This window comes from Pomacea canaliculata, linkage group LG4 (assembly GCF_003073045.1).
Source record: "Pomacea canaliculata isolate SZHN2017 linkage group LG4, ASM307304v1, whole genome shotgun sequence".
Taxonomy (NCBI): domain Eukaryota; kingdom Metazoa; phylum Mollusca; class Gastropoda; order Architaenioglossa; family Ampullariidae; genus Pomacea; species Pomacea canaliculata.
In genome coordinates, this window is record NC_037593.1 from 17,856,391 (window position 1) to 17,877,964 (window position 21,574).

The following is a 21,574-nucleotide window of genomic DNA, read 5'->3' on the forward strand; positions in this document are numbered from 1 at the left end:
TCTACAAGAAGTAGTGTCCACACTCATTAAAGGATTGTTTTTATGCGAGACTGACAACAATTCTTGACAGGAGCAGCATTTGTTGTCAAGGGAAGCACCTCGGGAGGACAACAAGTTAAGTATAGTTGCTTCCCTTTGAACGACGAACTGGATAAACATGGCGGCGTGGCATCCGTACGCAGAGATTCGTTCTTACAGAAATCTACAGATCTCAGGTTCTTGCGTTAGCCAAAAATAAAGTTATGGTAAAACCGATACTCACTTCCACCACCTATTACTGTTCATTTCTATTTCTTTTGTAGCCAATTTTGATGGAGTGGTATTATTAACCGAGTCGTCCGGTTAAGTTTACATCTGAAACTAGATCTGTGGCTTTTAGCCCCAAATGTACATTATTCTGATTGGATAACGAAAATCAAGTGAAGCCATCCCATTGGATTTTCTTGAAATCACATGGCGACGTCCAGCAGACCTAAACAGCCGTCCACGAGTTTCAAGTGGTGAAAAAAACCCAAAAAACTGCAGGTGATGAACTACAGGAACTTCGATCCAATGATCGCTATGTCAAGCTGAGGAAGCGGCGCGAAGAAGAAATGGCCACAGCGATCCACATCGCAAACCTGGAATTTTAGCTGCGCTTTTTTATCTTCTTGTAGGTAACAATGTCATGCTACAATCATTTATATTTAACTTTAATTATATCATATTTATATCAACTTTAACTTTCGTCAGTTTATGCCTAACTTAACTGATATGAGATCGAACATTGTAAGTTTAGAAAATCAACACTTGCCTTCAACGGAATATTGTTAGAATAAATCGAGATCAACCTCTAGATTTTTGGCACATCTTACTGCACGTTGGTGTTGTCAATTCAATTTGCTGTTTAGAAATGATGGAAGAGTTTGACTAGAAAGGCATTTTTAGTAATCCAGATCAAGAACAAATAACATATGGTTCCTTTTATATATATATTGGTGAATGCTGATGCAAGTAAGAGCACAGCAAAATAATAGTATACAGTTGAATCTATGAAGGCAAGATATCACACCAAGATCCTGCACGTGTGTGGGACATAGAGTTCTTGAACAGTTTCATCGAGCTTCACAAAGAATAGACAGCGAGAGTCGTCACGGAATGCATCGATAAACAGCGTTGCGGGGGATGGCTAGAGTAGTGGTTGAGAGTTGCGTATCAAACAAGTGCAGGAGGGCACAGACTTAAATTTCTAGCAAACGAGTCTGCTGGGGGGCGCGTTTCGATCTAGACCTATTTAGCTCCCTACTTGACATAGCCGCTTATCTTTTTGTGGTTGGTGTATGAATGCCGGGAGGACAACACTGTCACAACATACCTCGCTAGGACTTTTCTGTAGGAAGAAGACGTAAACTTCGATGCTGTCTTGTTGTCGAACAGTTCTCTGTCTCTTATGCGCCCATCATGCTGAATAATTTGCAGGTGACACCCACAAATGCAAAACAAGGGCTTGAAATGATTTCAGCTTACAGAAGATTCTTGATCATCTAATCTGTGGTGCATTAAACGGTGAGCTGTCTCTTGTTTCTCGGTCTTTCTCACTCTGTGTGTGTGAGAGAGAGAGAGAGCGCGCGAGAGAGAAACTATGTTTAAAAAAGCTAACCAAGAACCAAGGAATGAATTAAGTTATGCTATTGAGTGAAGGTTGTCTTTTAAACGATCAGCTTGTCACGCTGTCCCCGTTGCTTTGATCACTTGCTGCCTGTTCTGTGACGCAGTCGTAGGTCGGGTAGAAACAGGACGATGAGGGAGCGCCGTACCTCACAGCATCACTTCATCCACGTGCGCATTGTACCACCGGTATCCGGAGCAACATCAACAACAACAACAGTAACTACATCGGTAACATCAGCTGCTAATGGCGCGGGGAGTGGGCCGTCGTACGCTGGCTGTGGGGATATTGTGCGGTCACAACAGCTGCAGTGGGTGAGTGGTCGTTTGTCTGTCTGCCAGTGCAGCTGTCTTTGAATATCCGTGTCCTGTCCCCTTGTCTCCCCGCCTCCATGTTTATCACCTGTGACTATTATATCACAAAACGGTGACAGTCAAGCTTCTGATAGAAAGAGAAATTACGTGGTGATTATCTGCATAATTTTGTAGATCTTTTGTCTATTAAAAAAAAAAAAAACTTTGCAAGAGGTCAAGAGTCTCGGCAGACAGACATCAGTCCACCTATATACGTCCATGGTCTTAGTATCGTGCCGGGTCACGTGGTCTAACCAGACCAGCTTGCATTGCTTCACTATTGCAAGAAGGGGTTCCTGGTGGCCCACTCGGGTGGCGACCGTGCTTCATAAAAAGTTATTGTTTTCTCGCTCAGTGTATAGAGTCAAACACAGAGACAGTAGTGGGGGCTAGATTTATTGCCATCTTCAGATCTGTTAGATTGTAAAGGCCATGAGTGCTAATCGAGACACTTCAACATTTGTTTTGTGTGTGTGAGATGATAAGCAAAATAAAAGGCAGTGTCTTTTGGTTGGAGATGGTAAGGTAGCTGTTCACACCTGTTAACCGGACAAACATGGACGAACGTTTGGCCAACAAGGAACCCGTCATAGAAAATCTTTGCGAAACTTGGGCAAACTAAATTTCGTCCTTTAGGCTGTTGTGAAGGACTTAACGTATGGTCTGCCTGCTTGCGTGCTTATGCAAGTATGTGCGAATACAAAATACGCAGTTACACGTGTGTGTTTGTGGATCGTGATCGATTATGACATTTTCAGACGATATTTAATGTCTTCTACTAAGAAAACGAATTCTTCTCTCTTGAGCGCGAAATTCTTCGTGGAATTCGTCGGTTACCAGAAACCTGAGGCTGGATTTCCTGTTTGGTTCCCTGGCAACCTAGCACACACGACGATGGGAGTTTAGTCGCCGGTCGCTCCGACCAATCTCCCCCGAAATCCTTCCTCTTTGTGCACCAGTCCTGCTCTTGCTTACCAGGGTACGAGAAAAGTCTTTTCACGATGTGGCCAATTAGCTGAGTCGTTATTCCCGGGGTTTCTATACCCTTGGGCTTAGGATGCGGTCTATTGGAGGCGGCGCTGCGTACTTGGTAACAGGAGGGCTGCCGGTTCGTCATGTCCTATGACTGGAAAACTTCTGCCCAACAACACCCGGCTACCTGATTTATCAGGGAAGGCAAAAGTTGTCTCTCCAGCTCTATCAACCACTTATTTATCATAGATTGTACCGACCGTCCCTACATGACAGTTCTGTAGAGTTCTTTTCACTCACAGAGTCCCACTGTAGCACTCATTTCACCTGTCAGGTCCCGGTCATTTGATCGCCTCTGGTTGAGCTTTTGTTTGGTGCACTGGTGTGGCTCCCACCTTCCCTCTCGACAAGGGGTGGCGAGAGGGGTAAGGGGGAATCGCTTTGTGTTCTCTTCCGAAAACGAAAAACAGTGGGAGGACACGAAAAACAAAACTTTAGTAATACTCTTCAGTGCGTCGGGAATTAATCACGCCAATGGCGGCAACCGCGTCTGTGAATGAAACAAAGTGTCAACAACGTCAGTTACATGCCTGCAAATTGCAATCACCATCCCACCACCATCCAGTCTAACAGTTGTGCGTGTGTGTAAGAGCGAGAGAGAGAGAACGTTGTTTTATCGGCTGATGGGCCATAGATTGCTGGTTTAAAAATCGTTAATTGCGACTGTACATACTTGTGTGTTTTATTTCAGTTCTAACACAAAATGGGAATTATTGTATATGTTGCACATACAGAGTCCCTGCTGTTCAGAACTTAGCTCCAATGATCAGGTAAGGTGCAGGCCACTATATCAGGCCAGACGTCAGTCCGTTGGCTGACATTGGAAAGTCTTGAAGACCGAAACGCCTCGTTATCTCTCTCAGCCCGAAAGGTGATCTCTCAAAAGATCAACCAAGTTGTTATTCGGATGCCTTTTTCAATCCAGCAGGGGGATTACAGACGATTTGTGCCTGTTATCCCATTGCTGAACGACAAGGAATTCAAGAAGAAGAAAATTCTCCTACAGTTCTGCTCTTTTTATGCCATTATTTAGCTCTGAAAGCAATTAGTAATCGAAGCTCATTGTGTCTGCTTGACAGCATCCTGCAAACAACTCCAGATAAAATCTTACAATGTGAAAGTGCTGAGTGTCAGAAGACAGCACGACCTTTCCTGTCTGCACTTTTTTGGCGAAAAAAATCACGTATATGAGAGTCTATAGCGCGAGCACACACACACCACAAAATGTATTATTGCTGCTGATGCTGATACTGATGATGATGCAGTCTTTTATGGATAGTTGTGTTGGTTTCTCCTTATCATGAGTGGAGGTTTTTTTTTTTTTTAGTTTGTTTGAAACAAAACTGGATGACATCGACGCCTGCCCCCAACCCCACCACATACTTCTCTTTTGCACCCCTCTCCCCATCCCCCAACGATTCGCTATTGATTTTCTATAATTGCCGCCAGCCGGCAGGTGCTGCCAGGTGAAGTGGCACAAACGTAAGGGCCACCCGTCACTAACGGCCACACCACACGCACCCGTCGCCAGGACTAGCAAATCGCGTGCGCACGCGCGTGCATTGGCGAGATCCACCCCCGCCTCCCCTCAGCGATCGGTTCCTGACTTCCGTCGCCAGGACCGACACGCACCGCCCGTGTTTGTGGTGGAGCTGCAGCGGTCGTCGTCGTCGTCGTGAGACAATATGTGCATGCGACTTCTGCGCTGTTCAGATCCGCTGCGTGGTGGCACCACTTGCAAGTCTGGGTGCACGACCAGACCCACAGGATCGCTGATACCCATCGTCACAAATTTGCGGTGCACCCTCTGCCACGGTGTTGGCTTGTGGTGATTACCAAAGGTCACAGGGCTTCTTCTAGTGTGATTTTTTACAGTGCGGTCAAAGGAGCATAAGCTGACCTCGACATGATTTTGTCTAAGTGAGGTTGTTCTGTCGTGCCAAGAGCACTGCAGATGCCGGCTACGAGAAATATCACAATTAAAGGACTTTTCAAAGTGCGAGATGACTTGTGAGAAGGACGACTTCTCTCAGCAGTGTCTTGAGCCAGTTGGACATCCCCGTTACTTTCCTAGTTCAAGCACCTCTTGTCTGTTTTGTTGGTCACACTTGGATTATTTACGCACGGGTGCGTCCATCACAGGCTCGGTGCCCTCCTTTTCAAACGTTTTCATTCACTCTCTGAATGTGTTATAAGAAATTTAATTTTTGAACACAATTCTACTCCAAAAGTTGGCATCTACGTCATACATCGTACTAGAAATTAAATCGTAAGCAATGGTAATTATATCGAAGAAGTCCTCTACATTCCCTGCTTAAATCATCTCATTGAATTTAAGACGGACGTATATAACCTATACATTCTTATCCACACCTGGCTTCACGCGATCCCGCTGTTGCATTTGAGACTGCCAGTCCATGACGGCGAGGAGCGCTGGAAGTACATTGTCTTGGCCCGAAGGGACCGGTGTCTGCCTGGCAGCGGCAACCAGATGATCAGGACAGGTACTAACACGGTACCGTTAGCTGATTAACGATTTCTTTGGGCAAGGCTCTGCTTCTACAGGTAGGTGGCAACATAGCGTGTGCAGGACGTCACGAGCAGGGCGTACGTGTGTCGGGGGAGGGAGAGCAGGGAGGGATGTGAGCCACGGCACTTTGTCTGACGCACTGACTGGGCGCGCACCCTTCGACAGTTAATGACTCGAGGCTTAGTGTTTCTGCTGCCTCCATGTGTGGGACACGCTTCGAGAGGTCGTTTCGACCTTGAACTACGCTGCCTCCAACCTAGCCGAACCGAAGACAACAACAAACAAGCTTGCAGCCTGCGACAGGGCGAGGAGGTGAGACGTCGCCGTCCCATACCGGCTCACGTCATGTGACCGAGACCGAGGCCTGAAGCCCCTGGGGTACGCAGGGTATTTTTGGTGCTGACAAAAGACACACCCGCTTCAGAGATGAAGTTCAAACTACCGGAAGTAGAACCCACGACTCCACAGACAACAAAAATTCGGGTAGGTGCTTTGTGTACGCATCTTTGCCAGTAGGTTCAATCGGTAGATGAAGCTTAGCATGCAGAATGGGTGGGCGCGAAGGTCTGGCACTAGTTGGTGAGGTAGAGTAAATGTGTTCTGTCGGTGGCCATGCCGAGGTGCCGTGTCAAGACGAGCTCAGGCCAAAGGGTAACCACGCGATGGTGGGGTTGTACCTTCATTATTCATTGACAGAGCCGAGTTTACGAGATTGTAGTTAAGGGACTCGGGAAAAAGCGATAACTACAGGACCCAGCGACTCTGACAGCGCAAGACATATCTGTCTTCCGTATGTGGAGCTCTTACTTCTTCCTTCGCTTCTCTCTCTCTAACTTTCTGTCTTTCTTAGTTTAATGTTGACACCAAATGTTGATGTGGGTTTTGAAAAAGAAGAGATGTTTCAAGATGCAGAAGAAGTGATGCAAAATAAACGACATTGAGGACAAATTGGGAGACAGAATGAATCGTACCATCGAGACCACACGAGATTTCCCGGGACTGAACATTGCTGGGAGGACCCTAGTCATAAAGTTGCTTTTATTGTATTTACTTGTTTACCTACCATTTCTTATACATACACTTCCAAGTACACAGAACACACTAACAAATTATAGAGCCTCCAGAGGTTTTTCAAAATTCTTAGACGCTTTTGTGATTTTCACAATGCAAGGATTTCGTTGATGTAGAAGGGGATTTACTGTCTCCTCTCGTGTTTCTCCCACAGACTGCATTATGTTTAATGGGGCTTTGCACCACATTCATATTATTTTTATTTTTATTATTTTTATTTTTTTGTATTTGTAAGCGTTCTTTGTTGTTGTAGTTGTGCACCCTAGGCGAAAGACAAGTGTGCAGATGACAGAAGATAAGTGTACAGATGACTGATTTCCCAGTCATTGTGAGACAACCCAGCTATAGACGTACAAATCTTTTATAATGCATCTACTGTCAACAACAAATCAACCATCCCAAAGTCAAGCTAACTCAATTCCATCTGACATGCCATCAAAGTGTGTAACTTTTTGTCTCGTGTCCAGGGTGCAAAGTCCCTGCCTAAAACGAAAAGAAGGCTCTACTCGTTTTTCCCCGTTTTATGTGCAATTTGGGAGGTGACGTGGGTTCCCTGGTCTCTCACTCCACCGACTGACCACTCAAGTCTGACCAAACTCAGCATGGTCATGTGGTCAGTCGAAGGCTCACCTTATATGGTTACATGTACCCGGCTGCTAGGTTGACCTTTTCTCTGGCCATCCTCACTGCAACCTGTGATAGAAGAATAAACCTTTTTCAATAGTGAATAGGGAGGTTCTGTTTTAACGCATAATTATTTTCAAACATGATATTCAAGACAATCATTCTTGTCACTCACACAGTTCAAGGCCCGTTCCTCTCAGAACACACTCCTTCTGAACACTTGGAAAACACAAGGAAATAGTAAGGAAAGGAATGATCTGGAAAAGGTGAGAGAGAAAAAGAGATAAAAACAATTAGGCGAAATATTAAGATCGTTTTCATCGTTGATGGCACCATCTGTCTTTATAACGGTCGTTCAAAGTACGGCTTCCATAAGAAACCACATCTGTCGAACCAATTACTTCTGATAGCTAGCTGATATCTCTCCAGATGGATTTCTTATGGCATATTTCGAAATAAAACATGTTATGGGTTACGAAAGTATTGTCATTGATTTATTTTATCGCAGATTAGTTGGAATGTGCGTTCAAACACAATAAACTGTTGACACGATATTCCTGTCTTAAGGAAGGCTGTCTGCGTGATAAGTGTGTGTGTGTGTGTGTGTGACATCTGGGTAGACATAACGACTGACAAAACTCATCACTCAGGCCTGTCTTGAGCGTTGGTCACTTATGGTCAGCAGGTCCTGCATGGCAGGACTAGTCCACTCCTTCACGTTTGCCAACCAGTGATTCCTCATTCCTCCTCTACATGAATCCCTCTCTAACGTATCTTGAAGGACGGTTTTAAGAGTGCATTGTACGATGCAACAGCTCACAAGCTAGATCGGCTTCTCAAAGCACATCAGGGAGTATGATTATTAAAGTGATCACTGTTCTCATCCCCAGAGCTCAACCTTCGGCAATCTACACAAGGCCCAGCGGGTCGCCGCAGTGGAGGGTCTCTACGGCAACCAGGCAGGGGCCAACAATTCCAGCAAACAGCAAACTTCAACGGGAAAGCCCAAGCACCTTCATCAAAACCACCTTGCCTACATCACAGACGTTAGTCTAAGCCACTTTGCAATTGTTCTTCTCCTTCTTCTCTTCCTCTGTCTGTTGGTGATGATGACATAATTTTTGAGGAGTTTACTCAATCATGACATCATATAAAACGGCAATTTAAAGATGTAATAACGGTTCGGAAAATGTATGCCACGTTTAAATGCAGCAGTTTCTTCTTTCGAACATTCTCAAAATGACTGTTAGCCAAGACGCTGGTCAAATCAAACATTTCCACCCATCTAAAAATTGGCAGTCAGTGTGTTCCTGGGTCAGGCTGCATGTGCGCAGTAAGAATAAAGAGCGACAAGGTATTGTTGTTACTATCTTATTTCTGTAGGGGAGTGAGCTTGACGGGAGAGCCATTAATAAGCCATCTGAAACGTGTTCCCGAGTAAGTGAACTATCGTAAACGGCATGGGTTCGACTGTTTGCTCAAACAACCGTAAGGTAGCGGATCGTTTAGTTGTGTGTAACGAATCGTAACGCGCTACCAAATCCCCGCCATTCAAGTCCGCGGGGACCTTTTGCAGCCCTGACTTTAGCGAAGTACAATGTTGATGTAGTCAATGTCGCTCAGTCGGTCCAAATATTGCTACCAGAAACTCTTGTTGCTTTCCTTGTTCCTTGATCACCAAGAGAGAAGCTTCCATGACGACACGAGTTTAAAGCCCATTCCACTTGCATTCCTGTCACAGTCCTGTCAGTATATCATCATGCCCAGGAAGAGGTCCAAAACGTGGATCTGAGGTAGAAGGTAGCCCCCTAATCTTTTGGTCGTTAGGGAGTGAAGTAGTAAAGATCTCAACTTTCTCGGGGCCAGATTCTTAAGACTGTGCCTGTTTCATTTCTCTCTTTCTCGTTCCCTTGCCGTCTTCAACCCTCTGTGGGTCGACTGGGGGAGGTTTGCTGCACCGTTCGGGTGTCTAATTGGCTCCAATGCTCGCCTCCATCTTCATATACTCATGCTCTCACCCCTTCATCATCACTTTTCTACTGATACACATGCGCACAGGGATACATTAGCGCTGTCAAGACTATAATATAGTTATATTATAACTGGTAGTAACCCCGCCTCTCGCACTGCCCAACGGAATCACGTGGTTACACGAGAGTTGAGCTTAGACAAACATGGCATCTTGCTGAGCAAACCTCTTGTCCCTGCGATGCAATATTGGCAATAACTTTTATTACATATTGATTACAGGGCTGGGTAAGCGGAGGGTATTTTGAATTGTAAATTTAAGATATTAAACAATTTATTTTAAATCATAAACTATAACTCAAAATCCCACCATAGCACTATTTACATTAAGAATTTAACTAAGCACAGCATGTAATATTCTTGTCGAGGCTGACTGGTAAAAAGAAACTGAAGCCACCGAGATGGAAGGGGGTATCACAGCCAAAAGTTCTGTGGCAGGGATTCGTCTGTTCGTTCATGTTACCTCAAATAAAAGTTGCACAAACCCCAGGTTCACTTTTTTATCACCATGATTGTCTCGCTGAAATCGATGAACGCGTTGGTTGTCCAAAGTCAGGTGAAGTAACTCTTCCTTCGAGCGACCCAGTCTCCTTGATGTACTTGGTCGTGACGTCAACTTGGAACAGACTAGCCGTCAACCTTCTTTTACCACCTTTAAGTCCAAACTTAAGACGGATATTTTCAGAACAGCGATTTTACTCCGAACCTGTAATGACCATGAATGTGCATAACGTGTGTCTGTAATGGATTTGTGCATGAGCGGGTCTTCCTGTTGTGTATATGGGTGCAAGGTTGTTAGTGATTCCATTTACTTTTGTATATCATTTCTGTAAAGCACTCTAAGCAAATAGTTGTAAGAGCACCATATAAAGTTTGTTATTATTATTTATTATTATTGGGGGAGCGGGGACAAAATGCAAGGATGTTCTAATGCCGCTGGTTTTATGCCTTTCTGTGCATGGTAATGTTTGTACGCTTGCATCTCTAGAAAAGATGGGGAAGACATTCTTTATCCAACTTAAAATGTCTTTTCTGTCTTTTTAGAACAAGCTGCTATCCACAGCTACATCGACCACGCTTCCGCATTTAAACCCTGGGGAGGGCGCTGGACGACACATCCACGGCAAGTATCACCAGGACCATGGCGAGTTGCAAGGAGCGGCCACCCTTCCGCATCTTCACCCCAGCGACAGCGTCACCAACACGAGCGGCATACACAGCTCTTCGTCCTACACCGCGGTGCCCTCCGGCCTCCACTCCGACCGTAGCAGGAAAGAAGACAACAGCCACCGATCCCACGTGACTCCCTCAGGTGTGTGTGCCGTCCTCCTGGACGGCTGGTTAATGCCCTTGATTGCTGGGGCCTTACACGTTATAACGGAACGAATAAGCAGACAAGTTTCAAAGATAAAATACGGGAAACCTTCGTGTGCTCACGCGCGCTCGCATGCTTTCTTTCTTTCTCTTTCTCTCTCTCTTTCTCTCTCTCTTTCTCTCTCTCTTTCTCTCTTTCTCTTCCATTTTCCTCGCCTCCGACGTTACTCTATCTCAAGACATAAAGTTTACCTTTGGCCTTAAATCTGGTTCTCACCTGGTCTGTCGTGTTTCTCTCTCTCACACACAGATGCTCTCAGGCTGTACCGGGGCAAGATGTCTGCTTACGAGCAGACGGAGATCTTGGACTTTCCGGAGGTCTACTTCCTGGGTCTGGAGGCCAAGAAGATCGACGCTACCCCCGGCGCTGCCTCCAACAATGGTTATGATGATGACAGCGGTTCCTACATAAAGGTGAGGTGCTGCATTGTTGGAAGAGCGTGTTAAAGACCAACCTGAAAGGTTTGGGATTTTTCAGATATCAGTAGATATAGGCGGTATAAAACTAACGTAAAATTCAATCTCCAAAAGCCATCGGTTAATTAATTATCCTCTTCAATTCGCACCTCGATCAACGAGCTACGTCACGTTGGTACACCATTCACAGCATTGTCTGCAGTCAACACAACACCAATAAGAGAGAGAGAATGAGCGACAGTTCGATTATTTGGACGTTGAAAGTCTGTATTTCTCGTGCTAAAGTAGCAGTTTTTCAGAACCACGAGAATTGCAGACTGTCAGCGTCCGAATAACCCGAACTGTGGCTCATTCTCTCTCTCTCTGATTGGTGTTAACTGCTGTCATCCTTGTGAATGGTGCACTAACGTGACGCAGTACATCGTTACCGGCGCTCATTGAAATCGTAGTGGATAATTAGGTAACGGATGGGTTTTGGAGGCTGAAATTTACAGTGAAGTTTATCCATCTACCGATATCTGTAAAAACGCAAACCATTCAGGTTGGTCTTTAAGTGTGTGACGAACAAGCCACAAATAAGTGACTGATGTCTCATGGTATGACATGTTTTATGCGTGTGTTGTACATTCTGTTGAGTGCAATTTGTGTTTGTGCGTCTATAAATAAAATTGTTTTAAGTCCGGCTTTGTTGCGGGGAATAAAGGGCTGTAACTGTATATGACGTGATCACCTGGAAGAGATGCTCACTCAGAATACACAGTATTATTGCACGCACTTAACTCTGGGCTATACACTTGATGGCGCCCATCTTCCTCTTCAAGTGCGGGCCCTGTCGCCTGCCGTGCTCTCCAACGACAGGTACCAGTCAAGGGACGAATGAATAAAAGTATGATTGAATGACCCGTCAGTGACATACATAGACATTGACATGGCATAACATAGAGATACATCATAGGAAACTTCACAGGATAGTCAAAAATGGCTGAATTACAAAAAATATGTTGAGATAAAATGGAAGGATTATTGATTGTAAACATGAAAATAACTTGAAAATAATCATATATTCAGGAATAGAAATCCATTTTAATAAACATTTTTAATACTAGATCATCACAGAATAAGGTGGAACAATTTTTAGTGGAGAACCTCTCCCTTGCGACGCATGTGACCGACACCTACACCTGTTTTCCCGACCAAAGCCACCCCCACCGCCCACACGCAGCTCCCTCCCTCCTGTGGTACGCCTCCGGTGTTTACCACTCGCTGCAGTGGTCGTTAAACATTCAGGCGTTGATCAGTTGTACATAAAACATTAGTGCTCATTGAATTGTTTGTTGCCTCAGTGTTACCACGCAGGGGATCAATTACTTCAGAAATATAAACGGTGAAGTCGCCTACGTCCTGCTTGAAGTTAGGTTCCAATTGTTAGATTTAAAAAAAAGTCCTGTTTGAACTTCTAATGCACGTGTTTTTATTATATATCATGCTCATCTTTATAGGTACAAGTGGCAATATCCTTTTACAATCACTGTAATCACTGTAGATAGGTTATCTGTGTTTCATGTGATTAATACTTGTGTCTGTATTGTGACCCCTCAAAAAAGCACAACAGGTCAATGGCAATCATCGACCTGCAAATGTTTGCCATGCGTGGGTCCGTGCGTGCGTGCGTGTGTGTGCGCGCCTTCGTGCGTGTGTCTGTATATGTGTGTGTGTCTGTATGTGTGTGTGTTAATAGGGAGCGGGTAGGGCCGCTGGCCTTCCCCTATAAGCCAAGTGGTCGATTTTTTTTTGGGGGGGTTCCGCATGAGTTGGTAACACTATCAGTCACGCATGTGGAGCTTTAAGACACCCTGGCGTGTCTTCAGTAAGCGAATCAATTTTCAGTGTGTGACCCAGTGCATCTGGTTTTTGTTTTAAATAAAAACTTCTGCAGTCCTGGAGACCGCATGATTGGGCATGGGACGCATGTTTATCTTGCTGAGACCTACAGACCCACCGAGTTCCCAAGACCCTTTGGCAGCATTGCTCGTTCGTTCGATGGTTCGTTGGTTGGTTCGTTTGTTCTTTCGTTCGTTTGTTCGTTCTTTCGTTTGTTCGTTCGTATGTTTGTTCGTTCCTTCGTTCCTTCGTTCGTGCACACGCGCGCACACATGCACGTAGAGGTCGAGTGCATGCACTAGTCTGACGTTTGGTTTTGTGGTTGGCGTCGTGAAGGGATTAAACGGCGCACGTGGAACATCAAGTCACTGAAGTGTTTGCTGAAGTGACAGGTAATGGTGGGTAGAGGGTAGAGTAGACCGCAGAGTGGATTCAGGTTCTAGCAATCATCCGAGAAGTCTTAACAGGCGTCTTCATACATTTCCGTCAAGAGGAAATGTTAGAGTTATCTGTCATGGCGACGGAAAACAATAACAACAAGAAGACGACCGCGATCTTGATAAACGCACAGCAACATCGGCAAGGGGGCGAAACACACGAGTGGGATAATGATCAGGAAACTCTGGTGATCAGACCTGATGATGATAACAACAATAATTTTGAAAACAAGCCTGAAGTGGAGAAGGAAAACAGCAATTATTCTGAGCATGTGAAGGCAGGTGTACACAAGACGAAACGGATGAGTGGGCACGCGCACGCACACTTTATATAGAGGAACTCGGTGATTGTGTAAATCTACCAGCTCAGCCACTCCCAAATACCAAACAGTTCTTTCGGCTTCTGAACTTGTTTTTCAGCAGACCAATTTGAGACTGACAGTCATTGGAATGTGTGTGTGTGTGCGTGTTTACTGTGCAGGTGCTGCACGATCACCTGGCATACCGTTATGAGGTGCTGGAGGTGCTGGGCAAAGGTTCCTTCGGGCAAGTGGTCAAGTGTTACGACCATAAGACTGACCTCTTAGTGGCAGTGAAGATCATTCGCAACAAAAAGAGGTGCACTAGCGTTCTGAACTGTATTAGCATGAGTTCTTCAATAAACCTTCTGTCTCTGAATTTCCTGCTCAAGTCTCCTATTTCTAACTCCGATCTTGAGTCCTCTTACACAGTGATCTCTCACAGTGTAAAAAAAGGTAAATAAATAAAAAAATAATAATAGTAATAGGAGGAAGAAGAAGAAAATGCAAAATTTGTAAAGCGCATAATCACACTCCTAAGGAGCACGCTCTTAGCTCTAAAGAACAAAAACGAAACTTGAACAACACCAAGGCACAGAACAACAAACAAATAGCATATGAACTATAAAAGAATAAACAACAGTACTAATGAAGAATAAAGTCAAATACAGAAAACACAAGGAGGAACTAAATTACAAGAACTGAGGGTAACGTGATATTGCAAAAGGAAAGGGTGTGAAAAAGCATTGTGTGCAAGGAGTAATGTTTACGGAAGAGGTGCGTTTTCAGTAAACTGGGTTGAAAACAAACAAACAAACAAACAAAAACCCACCTTGTTACATATTTGGCTGTCTGATTTATGTTAGTATCTGTACTCGTGTGATGGAAAGAGTGTCTCCAGCAAGAAATGTTACATCTCTGTCAGCAAGTTGTGGTCCCGAGTGTGCCTGGCAAGATGTATTCTGTTTCTGAACTTGTTGGCGTTGCTTACGTTTGCTGATGTTGTCTGGCTGGTTGGACAGATTTCACCACCAGGCGTTGGTTGAGGTGAAACTTCTGGACTCCCTTCGCCGCAAAGACAAGGACAACCAGTTTAACATCATCCATATGATTGAGTACTTCTACTTCCGCAGTCACCTGTGCATCACCTTTGAACTCCTCGGGTATGTCACGTGATGAGAAACGCGAGGTCCACCTAATCATGATCCCACAGGGAACCCTTTAAAGAACGAAAAACATTTAGCAATGTCTCCTTGGAAGGAGCGTTCACTGCTATGACATTTGATTTGTAAAAACAGAAGGTTACAATCGTGCTCCTTTTCTGACCTTTCGTCTCTTCCGCTTTGATCACATGTTTGAGTTGCTAAAGGCAGTTCATAACTGGGCAAAGCGCCGAAACATCAAACCTCCTTCAGTGTCCTGAAGTATCATTGTATGGCAAATGTATTAGCGAACAGGTCTGGACTAAGACGTCCCGAGCGTTTGCCTCAAAACCATTTGTTTCTTGTACTTTAGCACACAACTTTGCCAAACATGGTCAAACATTCGATGATACTTGGACGTTAAAGTAGTGGTCAGAATGTGTTGACTATAGTTCTTAAATACTAAATACAAATATTAATGAGTAAGAAATTAACAATGTAATCACCTGCGCGCTTGTCTACACGCAGGATAAACTTGTATGAGCTGATAAAGAAGAACAACTTTCAAGGCTTCACCATCACCCTCATCCGGCGTTTCGCCTTCTCCCTGCTACAATGCTTAAAGCTGCTTCAGCGAGAGAAAATTATCCACTGCGACCTTAAGCCTGTGAGTGAACTCAACCCCCGAAATAAATCTGCGCTTTTTAATGTCTCCTGCTTTATATTCTGTGTGCGAGTATGTGAACGCAAGTTTGGAGTTATACTTTTATCATTAGTTTTTCTTTTACTGTTCGCAGTCTTCGTTGTGTTTATATCAGCCATGTAATTTCACACCTGGATATCGTTGTTTACTCTTTCGTTGTAGGAAAACATTTTGCTGCGACAAAAGGGCCAGAGTACAATAAAGGTCATTGACTTTGGATCCAGTTGTTATGAGCATCAACGAGGTAATCACGCGGACTTACGTACGTGCGTGTGCGCGAATGTGTTCGTGCATGTGTGCATGACTTATGTATTCATATTTCTGATTAATGATGAGAACGGCGATACAAAACTAGTCTTTGCCCCATTACAATGATGGTCACTTATGGCCACTGAGAGTTACGCGGATGCCTCCAACGTTTTATTTTCTATATCCTCTGTGCGCTCACCTGCTTATCGTGTTTACAGGGCCCACCCCCAATCCCTACGAAATCATCTTCACAACCGCCTGGATGTTCTGCCACATTTATTTTGAGCATGCCAGTGCCTGTATACCACGATAGACCCTCCCTCGCGTGTCCGACTTGTTGTTATGATAACAGGACTGAACTTGTCGTGTTTGCAGTGTACACTTATATTCAGAGTCGCTTCTACCGTTCACCGGAGGTGATTCTGGGTCTGCCCTACTCTATGCCCATTGACATGTGGAGCCTGGGATGCATCCTGGCAGAGCTGTACACGGGATACCCACTGTACCCTGGCGAGAATGAAGTGGAACAACTGGCCTGCATCATGGAGATACTCGGAATGCCTCCTTCATCCCTTCTGGACCAGGCCACGAGGCGTCGACTTTTCTTCGGTGACACAATCAGCTTTTTAAAAAAAGTGTGATACGTGTGTGTGTGCTTGCGCGCGCGTTTTGATGGCTAATACTAAGATGCTGTTTGAGGGAAAATTTGAAAATAATAATAATGGGTTTTTATAAGGCGCCTCACCACGACCAAGATAGAACGCACTCGCTGCTCAGACCAAAAATACCCTTTTTCTCAAAATATAGTACACGAGCAATGTGTAGACTCAAAATATTAGTTTTTTTTAATGCTATGGTTGACCTAAGTCTTACATTTCAACAATGAAGTTTATGTGCAATCACAGCAGAGATGCGAATTTTATACAGACTCTTGCGTAGCCATCAGATGGGAGCATCTGATAAACCAGTTTTTGCTTCCTTGAGTAACCAGTTTGTGCCTCCCTGCTTCCTTGAAATGTGAAACAAGATTTGTATTATGTGCGAAGTATTTCTGCAATTGTGGTAACATACTCTTCTGCGCTTTATTTTTAATAGAACTTAAAAAGAACTCCATGTGCAATAATAGTTCTTTTGTGTCGCTGCATGTAAAGCAATTCGCTGAGGGTTTTTATTTTTTAAAAGTCTTCGACTGAGAGTATTGAAGAAATGCTGGTACACTTGAAAAAAGTCCCTGAACGTGAGGCATTTACTCAACGCAGATTCCAAAGGTAACCCGCGGTGTCTGACGAACAGCAAGGGCAAAAAGCGAAGAGTGGCCTCCAAGGACCTTCAGCAGGCCATCAAGACTAGCGACGCCAACTTTCTTGACTTTGTGCGCCGTTGCCTTGAGTGAGTTTTTCTGTCCGTCTCACAAAGTTTTAGCGTGTTATTTAAATGCTTCGATCATCAGGCCTCTGAGCAATCGAGGGGGGTAGTTTAAGAACCTCTTGGTAAGCCATATAAACGTTTCGTTTATAAGGTAACCACTATACAAACGAGGTTGGATGGTATAATCCTTTTAAACCTCACCTTCCCGACCACCAGAAATGGGCTTTTAATTTGTAAAAGTGGCTCTACCCAAGTCGACCCACTTACTTTCACCGCCCCTTTCCCCTTGTTTCACTACATGTGAGGATGGAGACTCCCAAGGGAAACTTGGTTTGCCTGCAGGTGGGATCCGAACCTGCGCATGACACCCGAGGAAGCCCTGCAGCACGAGTGGATTAAGGAAGCATGGGGTTCGCGGCGAGACCGCGTTTCACGCGCCCTCAACAAACGGTCGTCAGCCCAGTCTCCCGACTCCTTATTCCTCCATCCCGGCCATCCCCACCATCAGTACGGCGCGGCCGGACAGGTGGACCCGTTCAAAGCACCCACCCAGCTGCCAGGAAAAGGTAAATATTTCTTCCTTCTGCTGTCAAATGGTTTTAATAAACCTCTTTCCATTCTTTATTACAAGGTAAAGGTCGCCCCTGAGCCTTTTCAGGTCTGTATGGAGTGATTTGGATGGTTTCTGGTGAGGCAGATGTGCTAAGAGCAGCTAGTGAAGTGATATACAATGTTAAGTCACCAAGTCCGTGAAGATAATGATAATACGGTTTTCCTGTTGTCCCAGACAAACTCAGATCCGATGACTGGAAGGTCAGCATGAAGGAGCGCAAGAGCGCCAACTACAAGACACTACGCCAGAGGGAGCCACCGGTAGGAGCGTCTGCTGAGACTGTTGAGGATGGTGAGACAGGTACTGTAGGGGGCTTGGAACGTCGGTCATTGATTGGAACCGTTGATGTCACAGTGATGAGATATTTACTGTCTAAACGAGGCACTTCTTTGTCGGCTGGGGAGACATCACTTAGTGAAGAGCAAACTGCCACTCGAAATTTCACATCGTTGTAGACGCTAGGCTACTAAGCGTTAACTGAAATATGATGTTGTACTCTCAGTTTTTGTTGTTGTTATTTGGTTCCTCTTCGCGTTTTCTGTATTTGATTTTATTCTTCTTTATTACTTTTGTTTGTTTTCCTATCCCTCGTATGCTCTCTATGTTTCGTTCTTGTTCTTAAGCGCTAAGAGCATTCTTCTTAGGAGTGTGAGTATGCGCTTTACAAATTTTGCGTTGTAATTATTATTATTTCAGCTCTCTGGTTACGTACATATTACTTCACCTGGAGCCGTAGTTATAAAGCGAGGGTAAGTCGTTGTCCCCGGGGCAAAATAGGGAAGTTAAAGACAAGCTTCTGGTCTCTTTAGTTATGAAGAGGTGCCCAGACTTCGCGGAAATGACTTTATTTTACCCCAGGACATCCTTTCCCATCGCTTCATAAATTCGGTCTCAGAAGCAACATCCGCCGGGGAGATGACTTACCCTCACTACGTGACTTAGGCCCCTTGAAAAATATTCTAATGTAGCGCATACACACACACACATTATCAGAAGTGTCCGAGTAAAATAAACTAAAGCAGCCTGGTTTTTTCTCTCTCGTGATTTCAGATGCAGGCGCCAGTGACAAAGGAGGTAAAAAACTCTCGGAGACTGCGCAGCCTGTGGTGGATCAGATAGATGAGCTTAACCCGGCTGGCGGTGCTGATGGCAAGTCGGGTGTAGACTTTCAGAGCCAGGAAGCAGAGGGTGCCAGTGGTGAAGTGGACACTTTTTTCCCGCCAATCTTCAAGTGACATACTCTACATATCTACAGCAGTGTCTGGCTGCTCGCTGAGGATTAATCGAAAAGAACGGCATTTTGTGCTTGCGCACTGGCACACACCTACTTTTTTTCGCATGCGTTCCTCAAAATGATTGTTTGTTTCTCGTCGGAATGAAGAAAAAGTTACTTTTTGTCAGTCGTTTATAATCACCACGCAAGAGGTGTCTGAGTTCAACATGCCGATATAGAACAAGAAATGGACATTTTTATGTTGCAAGTCATTAGCTCTGCAATAATTATGCTGTGGAAATACTGTGTGCTGTCTGAGAAGATTTGATACCTGCAGTCATGCAACATCTTCAACAGCTCGGTAACATGTTGGTGAGGGCCGAGGTGGTGGTCACAGAATTCCACCACACTCTACTGACAGCATCTGTTAGGGACTGCTTTTGTTCAGCAACAACCAGGAAATTTGCGTATCCCGTGGGGTCCTTCACGGCTCTGCATCCGTAGTTTTTCTCCTTCTTCGTCTTTTGGTCTCCACGGAGCCTTGCTATTGCTCTCGCCGTTTTCTTCATCATTGCCTGCTCATTACCTGCCAAGAAACTGCGCCACGTAGAATAAACACTCCCTGTTTTGCGCTCAGCATCCTTCCCGAACAATGAATTATCTCCGTGCACTATTGCCTCCTGCCACGGAGATTTGCAACAACTTTTCCGTGCTGTGCCTGACACATCATTCTGTTAGCGCACATCATCTTAATAATCCTGGTTAAGAACTTTGCATCAAAGATGTTGTCTCTTCTGGGATCTGTTTACTAAACTTTTGGACACGTACTTCGTCTCGAGAATGAGAACTGAACTTTTCAAAAATCTGTCCAAGGGCCTAATGCACGAAGCGGGACTATGCCAAAGTCCGGGACTACGAGTGTGCAAGAAATTCCGTGTCGTTGACTGAAGATCGTAACAAAAGGTGTGCAGCACAGCAGTTTCCCTGTTGCTGAAGTCCGAGAAGTGAGAACACGCAATGCCCGTTTTATGTTACGGGGTTTGTTTGTTGTTGTTTTTTCAGCCAGCAGAGCACAGAGTCGGACTTCGGCCTCGCTTCATTAATTAGGCCTCCGCTGTCTTCCGAGCCAGGAAGTCTTCTCAAGACATACAGGAGGTTAACATGTCTATGGAACCAGTACTCCTTGTCTGCATTTCCTCCTGCCTTGGCATGCCTGTCGACATCGCTAGAACGCCGCATTCAAAAAAGATAAGGCAGCTTGAAGCGACCGTCCTTACAAGATGATTCCATTTCCTCCTTTTATTCCAGTACACTTTTTTTTCAAGGCGTGGTTATTTGTCCTTACGCACACATCGCACAGGAGCGTTTCATATGATGCGGCTGTTCTGCATGCCTGGAGTCAGTTGTATGCATCCTTCAAGAAAAACGTACAAACTCCTTCTCCTCCTTGCTTACTAAGTCATCTCCTGACACCCGGCGTGCCGCAGTCATCGGGAGAATTAAAAAAAAAACAACTTTGTTTCCAATTTTCACGGATTCTCAGGGAAATGTGTGTGTTACAGTCCGTCATTTCCCGAATCACAGGTGTGCACCATGTTTCCTCTTCTGTTTCGCGGACAGTGCTCACTGCTGCTGTGGACAAAAAGCCTTTCCCATCGTGGTTGGCAGTGTGCTTTATTTCACATCTTTGAGCCCTTGCAGGTATCTTCATGAAAAGTTATTAATTTACAGTGCTGCTACACCTATGTGACTGGAGCAATACTGTCGCCGGATAATAATCACTGTTACTCCACTACTGTGTTGCTGAAGAGAAGCTGGTCTATTTTTTGCAACAGTATTATTGTACATAACGATTAACTCAGGGGGCCTTTGTTTCGTTTTGGGAAAGATCTGTCCTCCGACAATAGTATCAATGCTTGAAACGTATGTTTTCTGTGAACCCTGCAGCTCTAGAATCCCGCTAGGTTTCTACCCGATATGTCCAAGTAACACAAACAGGAAGGCGTTGTGAGAGGACGTCGTTGTATTTACGAGTCCAGATCTCAGTCACTGGCCATTCTGTTTATCGACGAAGATCTCGTTCTCAAAACACAAACAGCAATGCAGCTGAAGGATGCCGCAGGGCAGTGCTCGAGAACCCGTGTGTCTTTGCTTGGTTTTCTCTTCTCTCGGGTGGATCTGGCAAAAAAACCAAAACTAAAACAAATGTGCGCATGTTACTGCCCCAAAGCAAAAAGGAAAAGTGGCAGCGACCCGTGGATTAGTGGGAAGAAAAAAGAAAACTATCAGAGTCTTAATTACTTCGGTGTATATGCCTATTCTGCCATAAACATATTTATGTTTTTATATAGATATATAATGTCAGGCGTTTTGAAAAATGATTTTCTTTCAGGCAAACAGCCGTTCTTCGCTTATTATTTATTATAGGTGACAGAATCAGATGCGCAGAATGCCAACGGCAATAATATTAACGTGGGCAATGAAAATATTGATATCAACAGGGAGAGGGATGGGAAAATGGAGATTTTTATTTTCCATCAAATAAACTATAGAGGCATGCTCCTACACAATGGACTACTCTGGTTTGCCATC

General features: G+C 44.7%; 1 protein-coding gene across 6 annotated transcripts; it reads left to right on the forward strand.

The window, feature by feature from the left end:
- Positions 1 to 124: 124 nt before the first annotated feature.
- On the forward strand, positions 125 to 21,381 carry LOC112561633 (dual specificity tyrosine-phosphorylation-regulated kinase 4-like). 6 transcript variants are annotated; one of them, XM_025234215.1, is made up of 15 exons: positions 125 to 656; positions 1,459 to 1,545; positions 1,755 to 1,962; positions 8,149 to 8,304; positions 10,331 to 10,598; positions 10,911 to 11,074; positions 13,877 to 14,013; positions 14,717 to 14,857; positions 15,365 to 15,503; positions 15,702 to 15,783; positions 16,164 to 16,397; positions 17,048 to 17,177; positions 17,499 to 17,722; positions 17,944 to 18,069; positions 18,820 to 21,381. In XM_025234215.1, exons 3-15 carry the CDS (start codon positions 1,780 to 1,782, stop codon positions 19,002 to 19,004), a joined length of 2,169 nt encoding a protein of 722 aa, XP_025090000.1. In that variant the 5' UTR covers positions 125 to 656; positions 1,459 to 1,545; positions 1,755 to 1,779; the 3' UTR covers positions 19,005 to 21,381. The 6 variants fall into 6 exon arrangements, with proteins under 6 accessions (XP_025090000.1, XP_025089998.1, XP_025090002.1 ...); XM_025234213.1 differs by having other exon boundaries at positions 125 to 652; XM_025234217.1 differs by having other exon boundaries at positions 125 to 652; positions 17,944 to 18,060.
- The last annotated feature ends 193 nt before the right edge of the window (positions 21,382 to 21,574 follow it).

Bases quoted from the DNA above. Each gene is read 5' to 3' on its own strand.
- LOC112561633 (XM_025234215.1), top strand. From the start codon at position 1,780: ATGAGGGAGCGCCGTACCTCACAGCATCACTTCATCCACGTGCGCATT. The intron at 17,178-17,498 runs GTGAGTTTTTCT...GTTTGCCTGCAG, and splicing joins TTTGTGCGCCGTTGCCTTGA to GTGGGATCCGAACCTGCGCA. The intron at 17,723-17,943 runs GTAAATATTTCT...CTGTTGTCCCAG, and splicing joins CACCCAGCTGCCAGGAAAAG to ACAAACTCAGATCCGATGAC.